We start from the raw sequence: 17,143 nt of genomic DNA on the forward strand, positions 1-17,143 counted from the left end.
ATCAGCTCCCTGCCCCGCACCCCAGCAAAAAAAGAGAAAACACCAACTGGGGCTGTCATACCCTCCAACATTTCTCCAATGAAAATAGGTACGTCCCATTCCATAATGATAATTTTACTATTTACTACACATCTGTGTTGTCCCAGCCACTCTGGGCGGCTTCCAACATATATAAAGAAACATCATTAAACATAAAACCCTTCCCTATACTGTACAGGATTGCTTTCAGATGGCTCGGGGGTTAGATAACTCCATACCCTCTAACATTTATCCAATGAAAATAGGACATCCTACAGAAAAGTGGGGCATTCCAGGATCAAATAAGAAACCAGGATGACTTCTCTAAATTACGGACGTCCCTGGAAAATAGGGACACTTGGGAAGGCCTGGGCTGTTGTAAGACAACCACCCCACTCCACCCGCTCAGGCTCACCTCTCTTCACCTGCGGCATAGGTAAGTTATATAGGAGGATTTATTTATCCCTTTCTAACCCAGGAAGCACCTGTAAGACCTTTACGCCTCCACCCCTCCAAAGAAACCCACCACCCCACCCTAGTTTGGCACGTTGGCCATAAACACTGATGGAGTCCTTTATGGGCAGGAAACTGGTAAGAATGAAGCAGTCACCAAAGGGCTTGTTTGTGGCCAGAGCAACTGTACATCAGTTAAGGCTAGCAACATAATTATTAAGTTTCAAAACCTCATCAATATAGGGCATGATAGGGCCTGGCAGGTGTCTGTAGGTCAAAAGGCAATGCTCTGCTGAGAGCCCCATGTTGATCTGTGACCTAATTTAGTTATGATAGACCTATGCAACAGATGGGCAGGGGAAGAGCAGGGTGCAGTTAAGGAGCAAATGATCACAGGCTTCAGTGTCCAACATACTTCTGATTGCCTTTGAAGGTTGGATTTGGTCCAACATACTTCCCTGCCTACAGAATTAGAATTACGCAAGAACTGCAGATACAGGTTCTAGCTTTCCTTGGTCAGTTTTTGCCTTTCTTAAAAAAGCACACAACCCCCACACCCCTGCCCTGCCATTGTTCCCTTGCAGCAGCAGCAGCAGCAAAGAGAGGACAGTGAGAAACATCACACAACACATCCTTGTTAAATTCATGTTTTTAATTTGGACACTGATAACTCTGGAAAAACTCCCTTTTCTGCAATTTGTCTATAAATACTCTTTAATACTCTTGATTTACAAGATAGCTTTATAAAACCTTTTCAATAAGACTTGGAAGATTCCACCCTCAGAAGCCACGCTGCCTGGGACAAGCCCCAGCCTGTTAGTCTTCTCTACAAGCACAATGCAACCATGCTTCATACTCTCATTTCTTTTAGCATCTGACAGTTTATAAGGGAAAGGTGTGTTGCTTGTTTGTGTGTGTGGAGAATGCAAGTCAAGCCAACCAGGGGGTGGGTGGGTGGGCGTTATGTGCTAAATAATAAAGCAATTTCTAAAATGCTTGTTCCTTCCTGTGTCCTTTTAAGCTGCCCGTGGTACCTGTGGCCTTCCAGATTTTACTGGATTCAAACTCCCATCAACCCCAGCCAGCAAAGCCAGTAGTAAAGCACGAAGGGAGTTGTAGTGCTGCAGTCTCCCCCCATCACTTTTTAAAATGCAAGGGCTTGTAGGTGGTCTTGCACAGAAGCATTTGCCAAATTCAGAGTAGACCTCAGAACGAATGCAGCCCTTTCCAAATATCAAATTAAAGGCTATTTTCTATCAAATGCCAAGTTTGCATAACACAAATGCAGACACTGTTGACACAACATGGACTACAGTACATTATTCTGAAATGATTTTGAAATCCTGTTTTGGAAGGGTGAATTACAGCAGGTAATCTTTCTGTCCATCTCTGAATAAATACTTTAGCATTTAAAAGGTAACAAGCTTGCAATTAAAATCAAGCTATCTGCCAGCTGATGAGAACCTGTGCTTCACACACACCCCTTTATGGATTTTGGACTCCTCCCTCTCCCGTTTTGTGCTATTAGCCTAAACTGCTTTCGACAACTCCCTTCAACTTAAGACCACTTTGCTATGCAGCACAGAGTGCTATTGTCTTATAGATCTATAGTAATATAGATCTATAGGCCCAAAGCCCTCCTGGGAATGTGGAACTGGCAATTACATGTGCTGGATCCTGGCCACTTGCAGTAGATTGTCCATCACAATACAGGGGACAGAATTAAAATGCTAGTATTGGCCTTGCACTGTACTTCTTGCATTCAAAGCTTTGCAAATGTGAAATGAGGACCATGGCGCTTTGCTGTCAGGAGACTCTCTCCTTCACCCTAACCCCTTCGTGGGCTATGCTGGAGATGCCTTGTCTTCCTGCGTTGTTAACACATAAGGTGGTTTCAACTGGCCTGGAGTTACTCTGGAGACTCCTAATTTCCTCCTGAAATAGGCTGAGGAAAGGACTGCTTTTCCTAAGCAAGTTGTGCCCCCTTATCTTAAAGCAAAGCAAAGGCACAGTTAATTCCTAGTCTCCAAGTGCGATATCTTCTTAGGCATAAGGTGAGAGAGAAGCCTAAGGGAAGGAGCAGCTGTTTGTACAGCCTGGGATATTTGCCCCCAAACACTCAAATAACCTCCATTATTGTGCATAGACAGTGTCAACTCGTGGATCAAAACTGGAGGAGGGGGTAGGGTGGAAAAACAGTGAAGAGGCTCACAAACCCAGCCATACTCTCTCCCCATCCACTTCCCTATCAGCATCCAAGCTTGCACTCTTCTGTGTCAGGCTAACAGACGTATCTGGATGTCATATTACGTCCTGTGGCCACGCAAAGCACTTCAGATCCGTCTCCTTTGAAAGTGAAGAGGAAAACCCCCACAGCCATTCAGATCCATTGGAATACATTTCCAACCTCAGTCTACAGGATCAGTGCCAGCCAAAGCCCATTTGCCACATTTCCTCAAGCTCTTCATATCTCTCCAGTCCCCCTGAAAACAGCAGGCAGCTTCTTCAGACTGCTCTGATTTGCAGGGGAGGGAAGGGAGAAATTGGCCTCTTCGCCATGTTGTCTCCATGAAAGGGTGCCCTGCGTGGTTAATGTGAGCACTCCCACACACTCCTGTTAAGGCTTCAGTTAGCAAATCTGCCACTGCAATGTACAGTACATGGTTGGGGGTGGGGGGAGAGAGCAAGCCTGAACTAAGAAAAAAAAAATGATTCAACCCTATTCCATTAAGGGGCTTTGCTTTCTCTCCCGTACATTGTATGCAAAAAATACTCTTTAAAATGCTCAATAACTTGTTTCAGAAGATGCAGGACAGGCAGAGCTATGTGTACACTGCTCTAAAAGTATTAGAACTCTGCATCTTGGCAATCTAAATTCTGCACCAAGACAGACAAAGTTCTGCAGTCTGCACAGCAGATGTCAATTGAGAAAGCATGCAGACCTTTTCTTTTGCACAATATATTCTGCCTTTGTTGGCTGAGGAGGAAATAAAGAACTACATATAGCACTACCCCACCACTAGTCCTACCCTAAATCCACCCCCTCCTCCTCTCAACCACTGAAACCTTGTACAACTCTGTCTTCCAAACCGTCCTTAGGCATTTCCCGCACTTTCAAACATATCAAAGCCATGGGGGCTAGAAATTCGCTCTTGAATTACTGAAAGTTGACTTCCACATGGCTTACAACAATCTGCACTTTCTCCCGTGCTCCCTCATTATTGCAGTGCACAAAGAGCCCTGCATGTGGAGAGGAGAGAAATTATCTCTCAGCCCCAAGTGCCATTACTATTTTCTGAAATCCAAGCCACTATAAATGACAGCAATGCCACAGGACAAGAGCAGATCCCAAATGGGGCAGCCACTGTAAGCCTTAACTTTGGGCAGACTCCCAGGAAAAATACCAGTACTTTCCTTGCACACAGACCTGCTTTAAGCTGCCTTGTAAATCCTACAAGTGCCTACAAAGGCAAAAAGGAAAAACTGAAAAGAGCTGGACATTTTTCTGCAAAAGGCTCAGCTGCACAACAGTCTTGATCTACCAAGTGGCAGGGTAGCTGCCTCCATCTCCTGGGCCAGCCAATGGTACGTATAATCAAGACGATTCTGGGAAAAACCCCTGCGGATGAGTGCCATGTTAAGCAGGCCAGCAACTTTTAGACTCACTCACTCTCACACACACACGTATTAGCCCACCACAGACACACAAGCCCCACACAAAATTTGGCACACAAGCCTTATGTTTCCGAACATTTTCAAGTCCTTGGAGAGCAGTTTATTTTAATGGAGAGTTAGGAGGTTTTTCCCTGATAGAAATCATAGCAAACATCAAATGTTTCCTGTAGCATGAGAAACGGGAGCATGTGCATGGAGCTGAATATTCACACCACCGCTAAGCGATTACGCTGGGATGAGCGGGTGTCAACACTGCTGGATTGTTGCACAGAGAGATCACCACCATCAACCAACACTGACTTTTCACTGCTTTCACCATGAGGGGGTTCAGGGAAAGCAGCCATGGTAAAAATGTAATGAGAGACAATTTGCATATACCATTGAGTCTTTTTGAGGGGGGATGGCCATAAAAATAGCTCTCTGTCTCTCTTTTTTTTGTACGAAGTCCTTAAAGTTTTTCCTTTAAGATCTGAGACTTTGCATAAGCATCATTACGTTTCCCACTATGATGGCCTGTTAGCCATTCCCCCCTTGGTGCAATCCAAGACAACGGCTTACGCCTCTGTGACTGGCTAGCGTTCCTGAGAGATGCAGCCTTGCTAGCCAACAGGAACGGGCGATTTGCTAGGCCCTCCTCCTCTTGGCCAACTGCTTCCCGTAGTGGATGCTGCAGCTGGGTGTGATGCACACAGGAGCCTCATGCAACGCTGAGGCTCGAAAGGAAAGGGCATCTGTGGATGACTTGCTCTTAAGTAGAACCCATGAGCTACAGCAAAGTGCGGAGAGACATAAGCCGGCAGCAGCTTACGTTTCCTCTACTCTAAGGAAATCCAGCTGGGTGCAGCCATTTCCTCCTCCGAAAGGGGCAGAAGAGTTTTCAGTGGTAAAGAGACTAGCTGTGCAATAAGAAAAGTGCATTTGAATGGTAGCTTTAAAACCAGATTAAAGTATCAAGTTTGCCACGCAGCTGGAGGAAGGGTCAGGCTCCGGCAGCCTCAGGCTTCACATTCACGCTCTCACACCAGTCCGGTAGCCCGACAGGAGAAGAGCCTGGAGTCTCCTGTCCTGACAGGGACATCGCAGTTGTCTTAACAGAGCATGCTCTCTCTCTCGCTCTCTCCCCCTGGCCCCACTGGCCATCTCTCGGCGCCACTCTTGGTATCGCTGTCACCGGAATTCGTAAATGGGTGCGCTGTACTCTGGGACATGAGTCAAATTCAGAGACTGATACCTGAGGGGACAAGCAAAGAGGATTTTAATGATATAATCTACCCCTTATTCTGCTTAATGAGGGCAACAGTTTTCAAACTGTAACACCCGGAAACTTGTTGCCATACTGCTCAACAGCCCCAGCACTCTTGCCTAATTTTAACATCCTGGCTTATTCAGAAGATGGTAACCATGGGTTCCTGGTTTCATTGCTTGCACCATGAAGGAAGGAGCACCAAGTGCGGGCAAGAGGCTCATTCCTGTCTCAGCTTATTAGGCCAATACGGGATTGTCTGAACATGACCAACGTGTAGATTGCCTTGGCACAGTGTCTTAAGCAGTCCCAGTTCAGCTGAGCAAAGCAGTAACGTTGCAGTGAGCCCCAATTAAGCATGCCAGGCATGCCGGGCCTCCCCACTTGGCTCAAACCACCGGAGAGGTAAACCCACAGGGCCACACTGAAGAGGAAGAATTGGGTGCACTCTCCAAGTGCGCTCCCAATTCTTCATTTCCAGCACTGGTAGAACCTGTTGCCCTTTTCTCATCTTGCCTGTTTCATTAAGATCTGCCTTTACTGAGCTGCGTTTCCAAGGAATGCCCTCAGCTGTGCTGGATGGGCATTATAAGAAGACCCCATACACAGATAGACTCTGCATGTGGGCAACCACAAGTAGAAGACATTCTTTACTATTTATTATATTTCCTGTTATACACAGAACCTAGGAGATGTTTCTAACTCCCCTATTTGTTCAAGAAAGCAGTCTCTCCTTGGGGGAGACGGTTCAGTGGCTGTTGTCTAATGCTTAGTGACTCTTTTTGCACTGGCAGCAAGAAAGTTTAGGAGGAGGAATAGGACAAAATAGCAGTAAATTGTAAGGAAGATTCAGAGGTCTAAATTGAAATGCACTGTGTGTGGTTATGGAGGCTCCTCATTTATAGGCTCGCTTGCAATACATGATTCCAGTTGTTTAAGCAAAGGTTTTGTATTGTATTTTATATTGTCTGTGTCATGGCCTTCAGCTACCACAATAAAGTTATTGAGCTTAGTGCCCTTTTCTCTTGCCCTGCAGAATAAAAGAAAGTCCTCCAGCCAGTGCTCCACAGAGGCAGCCCCTTACCATTCTGAACTCCTGTGATAGTAATAGCCTTCTATAGATGCTGCAGATTTCTGGAAGCATATGTAATAGAACCCAGCAAAGGAAGCACCGCTGATGTCTTTGATGGTGTGATCAGGGACCAGGAACTGTTCCTGCACAAGAGTTAACAAAATTTTGAAAAGCTAGAAGGGAGCTGGGATAGTTTTTTCACTGCAGCAAATGTCTGCTGGACATTTTCCTACAGAAAAATAGAACACACCCCCCCACTGGTCTGTTATAGCTTTCATTAGGCACCAGCCCCTAGTTAAGTGTTTGCACAGCACAGCTCACACTGGGTTTACTATACATTAAAACATGCTTTCGTTTTCTTCTCTTTGAAATTTAAACAGTGCAAGGGAAGTGAATGCAACTGAACTGCCAGTAATGAAGATAGTCACAAATATTCCAATATAAATAATTTCAAAGTAAATGGCATTTAACACACGTTAAGTATTACTTTACTATAATTTTTTCATCAAATATTTCTGTTCATCTACTTTTAACTATGAACAAAAGTTTGAGATATTGGGACAGCAAGTGAAAGCACAATGTATTTTTGTAGGTTTGTTTACTTCAGCCCAACACAAAAAAGTCCGGAAAAATTCTGGGGAAATTTCAGGTTCAAACTCCACACGGGGCACTACAACCCTGCAGCCTGACTGCATCAAAGGAGTGCTGCTGCTCTGCTCTTGTTCTCTGCAGTGCTCTGGACTTGGGGCCCAGAGAGAACAAGGACTACACTGGAGGTGCGGGGGGCTTCTTCCTTCCTTGTAGGGTCCTGTGCAGGAAGCCTGACTGTGTAATACAAGCTGGTTCCTATACTGAAATGGTTGGATTGGATGATTCTCCCTCTCCAACTCTATAATTCTATACTGCATGCTGTCACTGCACACTATACTGAGGAATTTCAGAGATGTTTGCCCTCCCTGCTGGATGTGGAGGAGGAAGGAAACCTTGTGTTATCCTTCCATCCTGCCTGCAGCAATCCAATTAGGCAGCAAGACCAAATAAGATAGATTACCCTAGACCTCCTAGGGGTGTGCCTGCGCTAAGTGACAGTTAGACTGTCACACAGGCCCTCTAGCAACACACCCTATGTGAATGCACATGAAGAACTTACCTTCCACCTCATAAAGACAAAGTCATCGTTCTTCAGATCCTCATAATCAAAGTCATCAGAGTTAAATGTTTTTGCGTACTGGTAAAAGGCTGGGAACTTCCCCTAGAAGCAAAAGGGACACACAGTGCTTACAATTCCGGAGGAAATATGTGTGCTGCATGACTCGAGACAAGTTCAAATACCTGCCAAGCTAATCACCACCAGCCAGACCCTGGGTGCCACCCACTAAAGGAATCAATTTCCAGAGAAGGATGCCAAAGTTCCCTATTCCCTGTCCATCCTCTCTATTTGCTGATCATGGCAGAATTGAAATCTTTCCCACAAAACCCAGCCTTCTGCGTGCAGCTACAAACTCAGCCTCAGTCACGCCAAACAGCTGGGATGCAGCGACATCACAGCCTTCCTCAAGAAGGCAGCCAGTAAGAACAAAAAATAACACTAAAATAAGAGCTATGTAATTATGTGTCATTTCTTTTAGGAGTTGCTCTTTGTCAATTTCCTTCTGTGTTTGGCTAGCAGACACATCTGGTAAGAAGCTGTCCAGAACCTGCTGCCAATTCCTACCCTAGAGACCGGAGGCAAAAAAAACAAACCACCAATCAAAGTCACCAAGAGTAGTTCCTCACTTGAAGTCCTAATTCAGCTAAACTAAGGCCCAACACTGTCCAGATGGGTGGTTCTCACTGAGCTGGTAAACCACCTCAGACTACCAGGGACTCTTCCTCTACCCTTAAAACACATTCCTTCTTGTAGAAAGGGAACAAATAAGGGAGAAGACTAAATTAGAACCCTTCTTTCCAGCACCTAGATGGAGGGAATTTGCCAACTACGTGAGCCTGCACCTACAGCCTGAAGTGGCACAGCCCAGGCACATAGCTAGGCCCAAGGAACTCACCCAATGTTTACGATCCACGTCTTCATCTGCGTCCCACTTCCGTGTTAAAAATGGGTGCTTTTTACTAATTATTTCCCCTTCAAAGAAAGTTGTAAGGGTTGGATATTCCTGCAAGTGAACAAAGCAAGAACATGATGAGCACATACAACCGTCCCAGGCAAGTTTCCTTACCTTTGCAAGGAAGTTAGGAGAGGGCTTTGTAAAGGAATGAAACACACAGAAGATCAGTTTTGGCCTAAAATACTCTGCCTCAAGCACATACCTCCGTAAGGCCTTTAATCTTCAAGTATCCACAGAGATAGGAGTTTTCCATGTCCACGTGCTGGAAGACAAAGCAGAAAACTGCCCATGACTTTGTGACCAGTTAAAGAACAATCAGCACACCAACAAACTCAAGTGGTACTAATGCACCACTTGCTGTTCCTACTGTCTCAATGTGAAGACTAATCGGAACTGAGGGAAGGTAATAGGAGTTTCTTTTATCTATACACCCTATTTCCCACAGTGGCCATCTCCAGAAAGCCCACAAACAGCACTTGCAGGCAACATCCCTCCTCCATTGTTACTCTCCATCAGCTGGTATTCAGAGGTATCCTGCCCCTGCACAGCTCTCATGTCCCACATCTATGAATACATCTAATTCCAAGCATGTATCCAATTCAAATTTGGGTCATAAGATACAAGTTGCTAGTTGCTCCTACAGAACCACTGGGATCCCCCACTCAAAGGAACCCTCCACAACGAGAGAACAGTGAAGTCTCTCAGTCAGCTTTTTAGAGGCAATTTTTGAACAATACTACTTGTTTCCAAGCAACAGAAGGTTTGGATTCATTTTCATTTGCTTGGGAACCATCCCTGCAAGGACAGGGATGCCAAGTGTTCTGAATATGAGCATCAGCTTTCAAGGTACCCAGGAAATTTCCTACTTTGAGATGCCACAGCACTAAAACCAGTTATCCTGCTTCCCCATGCTCCCTGGCTTTCATTAATCTGGAAAAGGAGAATGGGGTAGAGGACAGTTCTTTGGCTTGCAAGGGAATGGCAGCAGAGTTAGGAAACTGACTCATTCTACTGATTTACAGGCTGCCACGCTGATTACACAGACTCACTGAGATGGCTCAGGAAAAGGATGAGTCAAGGCAACAGCTTGAGACACTTCACTGTCCTCTCCACTCAGTCTTGCAAGCTTGCAAGTTCTTGCCTTCGAAAGTGTCGATTAACTTGACCCTTCCCTTAAGCTTTTTGCTCCTTGTCTCTGCCTCTCAAAATGGACAGGGGGCTGGAGCAGACCTCCTGTGACGAAATATTACAATATTTGGAGCTTTTTAGTTTAGAAAAAAAAGTTTGGGTGGACATGATAGAGGAGTAAGGATCATTGCTGTGACGTTTCGGGCATCTCTTTAAGACCTTTTTATGCTGAGAGTTCCATTCAGCTTAATTGTTTTCAAGATGATGAATCATTTTGTTTTGTTTTTACAGTATTTTATGTTTTACTTTGCTTGTATATGTTGTTGTACATCACCTTGATTTTATATGAGAGGGCAGTTTATAATTTTTTTAATCAATAAGCCATAGCAGCAACAGAACTGGAAAGTACCAAACATAAAAGCATAATTTGACCTGTCGACAAATATAGCACTGGATGCAATGAAAAACAATGACCAGTGGGTGCTATTAGCGGCGCCTGACCTTAAGACTGTGACATTGTTTGTCTGTGCTTAGCCCCCCACCCCACCCCCTTGAGAGCAGTCTGAAGTCACACTACCACAGCTCTCTAGCTGAAACAATAGCATTGTTTGTCTGGTTCTAAGCACTGCCCATGAGACACATACAGTCATACTTCAAACCCTTTGGAGGAAGAGAACGGCACATGTGTAATCTAAGAACAGAAGAACTGAATCTCCTGGATCAGACCAAAGGATCACTAGGCCTAGTATTCCATTTTTAACAGCGGCAAGCCAGAGAACTCTAGGAAACTCACAAGCAGAGTTTGACCACCCCCAGTTTGAGCCTGGGGGCTTGTACAGAAACACGAACTGCGTGGAGTTGTGGATATGTGACAGAAATTCAGAAAGGCCAAAGTAGATTCTTCCACAGAATCATTGTGGGTGGTGATACCAGGCCCTAAGAGTAATTTTGTCCTGGCAACATGCTACTGTCCCCTTGATCATTCAACTTCAAAAGAGGAAACTTCCCCAAAATGAGGGGATTGGTAAAAAAGAAATTGAATGGGAAAGTCAAGAGGGTCAAATTACCCCAAATGTTTGGGAGTTGTTTAAGACCACAACATTAGAAGCTCATCTATACCACAGATCAAGAAATGTATCACCCAGGGCCAAGAGAATGCCTGCGTGTTTAACGAGCAACGCTAAAAAAGCTAGTAGAGGCAGGAATGTGTCCTTTAGAACATGGAAGCTTTGTTCAAATGAAGAGGCTAGAAAGGAATACAAACTTTGGCGAAATAAATACAAGCAGATAATAAGGGATGCAAAAGAAGAGGAAAGAATTTGAGGAGCACATTCCTATGTAGGTGTTTATAAGATAATGCTAGGTGCCTCTGAGTCAAGATGAGCAAGTGTGTCTTCTACAAAGGTTAAGTCATGTCTCACTAACCTTTTAGAGTTCTTTAAGAGTGTCAACAAGCACACAGATGATCCAGTTGACACTGCAAACTTTCAAAAAGCTTTTGACAAAGTACTTCACGAAAGACACTCGAGTAAGCTTGGCAGGCACTGAATTAGAAGAGAAGAGGTCTTCTTGAGGATGAGTAACTGGTTAAGAAATAGGAATCAGAGAGTAGGAATAAATGGATAGATCTCCTAATGGGGTATATATAACGTGGAGTCCCTCAAGGATTGCTTTTGGGACCTGTGATTTCTAATTTGTTCAGGAAAAAATCTAGAATTAAAAGTGAGTTTGCAGATGATACCAAATTGTCTGTGGTGGTTAAAACAAGAAGGAATTGCAGATAGCTCCAATAGGATATTTCCAAACTGAGTGAATGGGCAGTAAAACGGTAAAAGCAATTCCGTGTAAAAAAAGCAAATTGGGGCAAAAATCCCTTCATTTGACATATAATGCCAGTGCGACTATGCAAATATATGATGATGCAGCCATACTTGGAATACTGTGTACAGTTCTGGTCATCTCACCTCAAGAAGGATATTGTAGAACTGGAAAAGGTTCAGAAATGGACAACCAAAATGATCAAGGGGATGGAGTGACCCCCTTCTGAGGAATGGTTCCAACACTAGGGGATCTTTAGTTTTGAGAAAAGGTGATTAAGAAGAGACATGACAGAAGTGTATAAAATTATGCATGGCATTGAGAAATTAGATAGAGGTAATACTAACACCAAACTGCGGGAGGTAGTGGAGGACAGAGGTGCCTGGCGTGCTCTGGTCCATGGGGTCACGAAGAGTCGGACACGACTAAACGACTAAACAACAACAATACTAACACCCAGGAATATCCAAGAAAGCCGAATGTTGGGAGATTCAGGACAGACAAAAGGATGTAATTTTTCCACATAGTAAACTATGAAATTCACTCACACAAAGGCAGTGAGGGCCACATTGTGGATGGTTTTAAAAGAGGATTAGACAAATTAATGAAGCATAAGACTATCAGTGGTACTAGACACAATGGCTGGGTTTTGCTTCCACTGTTGAAGGCAGTATTTCTCTGAATACCAGCTGTTAGGAATCACAGGCAGGGACAGGGGTGTTACACTCAGTTTCTGCTTTCAGGCTTCCCATGGAGATTTGGTTGGTCACTGTGAGAAAAGGATGCCGGACTAGGTGGGCTACTGGCCTGATCTTATTATTTGGGAAGGTGAGAAATAGTGATTACTGTGAATTAATTATTACAACAACCAGAAATTATAGGTCAGGATCTCATATATATAAATCCTGGAGAATCGAAGCCTATATATATATATATATATATATATATATATATATATATATACACACACACACACACATACTGGCTTCGATTCTCCAGGATTTCAAACAGGGATCTTTCCCTGTAAAGAAGTTACAGGGATTGAATCTGGGGTCTCTTCCATGCAGAACATAGCTTTATTACAGGCAGCCCCCCATTTACTATGTTCCAAGGCTCTGTGTGTATCAGTGAAATCACGTATAACTGGAACCCCCTGAAAAAGTATGCAAATGCCCTGCCCTTTTAGTGACGTTTCAGTGACATCTTTACAACATGTCTGGGTCACTTTGGGTTTGGTGTGATGAACATACACACAGGTGACACACATACTGAACGTGTGTAAATGGGGGGGGGGGCTAACTGTACCGTACTATGGCCCATCCTCTAGAAATGAAGATTTCATTCCTCATGGAACGTATGGAAGTCAGATCTGGTCCACGTCCACCGAGCTCAGCAATATCTGCACTGACTGGGTGTGGCTCTCCAGGATTTCAGACAGGGGTTTTCGCAGCCCTACCTAGAGATGCTGGGTATTGAATCTGGGTGCCTTTACACACACACAGAACATGTGCCCTGCCACTTAGCTGCAGGCTCAGAGAGAACCAGCTCTTACTTACCACCACCTAGTGAGCATATAGCAAGAACCAGACGCAAGGCAAAAGATTTGTAGTTCACAGTGTATGTAGTCTTATACACGTCTACTCAGAAGTTAAGTTCCACTGACTTCATTGGAACCCAAAGGTGACATGTGGCAGTATGTGGGTGGGTGGCCAGGGCCGCATGCGAGTGAGTATAGCCTAAAGTGAGAATGGGTAAGGGCTATTCACACATCTTGTCACTGGAGAAACAGAGAGCTTATTTATTTTATTTCAACAATTTATATATTGCTTAATACCACGATCTCCAGGTGAGGTACAAGGTTACCAAAAAGAGAGAGAACAGAACAGAGATAAAATTAACCATTAAAACTCCAAGCCATGGAGGACTACTAGAGTGGCTTCCTTGAAGAATGCATTTATTGGGCGGTGCTTTAGATATTCCAAGTTAAATGTGTAACGAGTACCCTAGCATCACTTCCAGCCCCATTACTCTTTCAACTACTTCCTCACCCAGTTTTACCTCTTGCAGTACCAAGTGACAAAGACCTTCTCAAGCTCCCTGAGATTAATTAATCTCAAATTCAGTGAGGGAGAAGACTGCCCCTCTACCCATCCTAGTAGCAGCAAAATACTGTAGAATTTCCAGAAGGAAGACATAGGGCTGACACACCTTTCTTTAAAAACCTGGTCTACAACTGTATGCTTGGGAGCAAGCACTCCCACTGAGACCTGCTCCTGGGCAAGCCTGTCTGTGAAGGATGGCAGCCCACCTCCTAAGATCAGAGGGAGAGGCTCTGTATCTCATGCAGCGAGGGCAGGAGAGAGTACAGCTGGGTGGGGCCAGAAGAAGGGTCCTTCAGTGGCTACACCCAAATTATGGGGCAATTCATCTTGCAAAGTGTGTCCGCCCTCCTTTCCTGTTTTTGTCAACCACTGAAGACATTTTTATTCTGACAGGATTTTATTTTATGAAGCTTTAGGATTTTTAAAACTGTTGACCCCGTCTTTGGGGGATTTTTAAAAAACAAAATCATAAGATGTTGCAAGCCACCCTGAATGGAAGATAACTGGAAGCATTATAGGCAGATTGAACTGCAAGTCATTTGGGAGCACAATGTTCTTGCTAGCATATGAAGCTATATTACAGTGGTACCTCGGGTTAAGTACTTAATTCATTCCAGAGGTCCGTACTTAACCTGAAACTGTTCTTAACCTGAAGCACCACTTTAGCTAAAGGGGCCTCCTGCTGCTGCCGCGCCGCCGGAGCATGATTTCTGTTCTGAAGCAAAGTTCTTAACCTGAAGCACTATTTCTGGGTTAGCGGAGTCTGTAACCTGAAGCGTATGTAACCCAAGGTACCACTGTATATTATTACTATATGTATGTGGGTAATCGTCTTTTGTAAGCTACAGTGGTGCCTCGCAAGACGAAATTAATCCGTTCCGCGAGTCTCTTCGTCTTGCGGTTTTTTCGTCTTGCGAAGCATGGCTATTAACGGCTTAGCGGCTATAAGAAAAAGGAAACAAACTCGCAAGAACTCGCAAGACATTTTGTCTTGCGAAGCAAGCCCATAGGGAAATTCGTCTTGTGGAACGACTCAAAAAACGGAAAACCCTTTCGTCTAGCGAGTTTTTCATCTTGCGAGGCATTCGTCTTGCGGGGCACCACTGTACTGGGGGTACGGGCTTTGCCCTGAAAAACGGCATATAAATACAATAAATAGTGATGTGTGCATTTGTACTACATGGGCAGAATAAAAATAAAATGCTTTAAAAAAACTGAAAAATAAACCACCACCACACCAGCAGAGCTGCTGTGGTGAGAGGGAGGTTTCATTCTTTCAGATGTGGCAGAGGGCAGTAGGTGCATCACAGCTGCGCTAGTGACGTGAGCAGCCCTCCTGAATCAGACCAAAGTTGCATTGTATCTGGCTCCTGTTTCTCACAGTGACCAACCAGATGCCTCTGGGAAGCCCACAAGAATGAGCACAACCGTACACTCTCCCCAATCATGTTCCTCAGCACTCTGAACTTAATGACACATCTCTTCTGATACCGGAGATAGTACACAGTCATAAGCAATAGCCACTGACAGCCTTAACCTCCACCAACTTATCCAAGCCACTGCTTAAACCATGCAAGTTAGTGGCAATCACTACATCTTGTGGGAGCAGATCCCAGCCTAACTATGCGCTGTGTGACCAAGTCCTTCCTTTCATCTGTCCTGAATCTTCAAATATTCCGTTCCAACGGAGGACCGCACTCAGTCCCAACATCATGAGAGAAATGTTTTTCTATTTAGCACTCAGCTTTGCTTCTGCCTCTGTGAAAAAGCTATTCCAGGCAGTGAGAGCAGAAAAGCTGCTCATGAAGAAATCTGTTAGAGGCCACTGAGCTTGATAAAATGCAAGCCATGCAAAGTGACAAAAAGGGAGAAAACCTCAAAACCCGGATACATCAGGCCAGTGGCCCATCTAGTCCAGAGCCTAAATGCCGGAGCACTCTCCCCATCGGCGATTCCCAGCCGTTCATGCTGAGACACACTGCCTCCAACATCAGAGGCAGCACATTTTGGACAATGCCCATTGACAAGCCTTATCCTCCTTCCTAAGTGCACCTAGCCTCCTTTCAAACGCCACCCAGGCTGTCAGCTGTCAAGGCAACCTGTGGCAATGAGTTCACCAGCTAAACTCTACGGCTCCTGCTGCATGAAGAAACCCTTCCTCCCATCTGCCACAAGCCATCCATTTGAAGAAGCCGGTTGCCAAGTCCTAAGAACGCCAAGAAGAGCCTGCAGCGCAGCTAGTCCTCAGCGTCCTGTCCTTGTACAGAAGAAGAGCCAGAGGCACACCAAGTCTCCAGCATCCCGTGGGCCAAGTAGATGCCCATTACAGGGAAGACCACAAGCAGGACCCCAGCGCAAGAGCCCCTCCTGCAGCTGGTATTGGCAAGCATTTGCTGACACGGATAGCCATGGTGGCTAGTAGTCACCAACGGCTCCTCTCCTCCGTGAATCTGCCCGACCCTCTTTCGAAGCCAGAGAAGGGAAGCAGGTGCAGGGGGCGAGACTACTACGGCAGGGCTGTCAACTTGAAAAAAATATAAATGGGGGTCCCCCTCCCAGATAAGCCTTGCCCCACATAACCCATCACACACACCATTTGAATGAATTTCGGGGGGCTTAGCTCCCTCAACTATTTCATTGGGAGGGGGGGGAGGGACCTCGGCCCCCTAGGCATTCTCCTCAAACAACCACACAGGGCTGGCGAAGCGAGCCCCGTCCTCGGCCTGGTGGCTGCCACTGCCTCCTGAGGCAGGGAGTTCCGCAGTCCTAGTGTGTGGGTGGGTGGGGGAGGGAGAGATGTGTGTGGGGTTTGGGCGGCGCTGCCTGCCTGCCTCTCTCCGGCCGCGGTGCTGACCTGGACGACCACCTCCACCTCGTAGGCGTTGCCCTTGGAGCGCTGCTGCCCGCGGAACTTGGCGCCGCTGTAGAGGCGGCTGGTGCTGACGCCGGGCTGCGCCGTGTTGATGGGCGGCGGCGGCTCGAGGCGGGCGGCGGACGAGGCTCCTCCCGGGGCCTCCGGAGGGCAGCGGCAGGCGCTCCGCACCGGCATCTCGGGCGGGTCCCCCGGCGCCAGCGCGGCGCGGGCAGCGAGCACCGTCCTCGCCTTCCTCCCCTCGCCCGGCCGGCCTGCCTCCGACGCGGCTCGGCCTGGCTCGGCCTCTTTCTGTTTTCCCCTCACAGCCCTTTCCTCCCCCTCAGCGGCGTCGCCGCCGCCGCCTCCTCTTCCTCCCGCCGCTCATGATTGGCCCGCCGTGCGGCGGCGCTCGAACCCCATTGGGTGTCCGGCGTCACGTGGGGGGTAGAGGGCGGGGGAGGGAAAGGGATTTTTTTTTTTTAAGGAAGGCAAGACGCCGCCGGGCTTTTCTCTTTCCACTCCCTCAGTCGCTCCTCGCTCGCTCCGCCGCGTCGCGGGGAGACGGCGCGGCGCAGGGGACAAAACGCGTTTGTGATGCTGATTGGTCGCGTCTGGCAGCTCCTCCCCCGCGCTTCCCCCTGACGTAGGAAGATGGCGGCGCCCATGAGCGTGGGT

The 17,143-nt window shown here is 46.3% G+C and overlaps 1 protein-coding gene across 1 annotated transcript; it reads right to left on the reverse strand.

Moving 5' to 3' along the window:
* Positions 1 to 5,205: 5,205 nt before the first annotated feature.
* On the reverse strand, positions 5,206 to 16,789 carry GID4 (GID complex subunit 4 homolog). The gene is made up of 6 exons (XM_053366206.1): positions 16,469 to 16,789; positions 8,769 to 8,828; positions 8,507 to 8,614; positions 7,612 to 7,713; positions 6,474 to 6,604; positions 5,206 to 5,377 (listed from the first exon to the last, which is right to left on the reverse strand). Exons 1-6 carry the CDS (start codon positions 16,661 to 16,663, stop codon positions 5,314 to 5,316), a joined length of 660 nt encoding a protein of 219 aa, XP_053222181.1. The 5' UTR covers positions 16,664 to 16,789; the 3' UTR covers positions 5,206 to 5,313.
* Positions 16,790 to 17,143: the final 354 nt, after the last annotated feature.

This window comes from Podarcis raffonei, chromosome 14, assembly GCF_027172205.1.
Source record: "Podarcis raffonei isolate rPodRaf1 chromosome 14, rPodRaf1.pri, whole genome shotgun sequence".
Taxonomy (NCBI): Eukaryota; Metazoa; Chordata; class Lepidosauria; order Squamata; family Lacertidae; genus Podarcis; species Podarcis raffonei.

Bases quoted from the DNA above. Each gene is read 5' to 3' on its own strand.
- GID4 (XM_053366206.1), bottom strand. From the start codon at position 16,663: ATGCCGGTGCGGAGCGCCTGCCGCTGCCCTCCGGAGGCCCCGGGAGGA. The intron at 8,829-16,468 runs GTCAGCACCGCG...TTTGTCTTCCAG, and splicing joins AGGTGGAGGTGGTCGTCCAG to CACGTGGACATGGAAAACTC. The intron at 5,378-6,473 runs GTAAGGGGCTGC...TTGTCCCCTCAG, and splicing joins TATCACAGGAGTTCAGAATG to GTATCAGTCTCTGAATTTGA.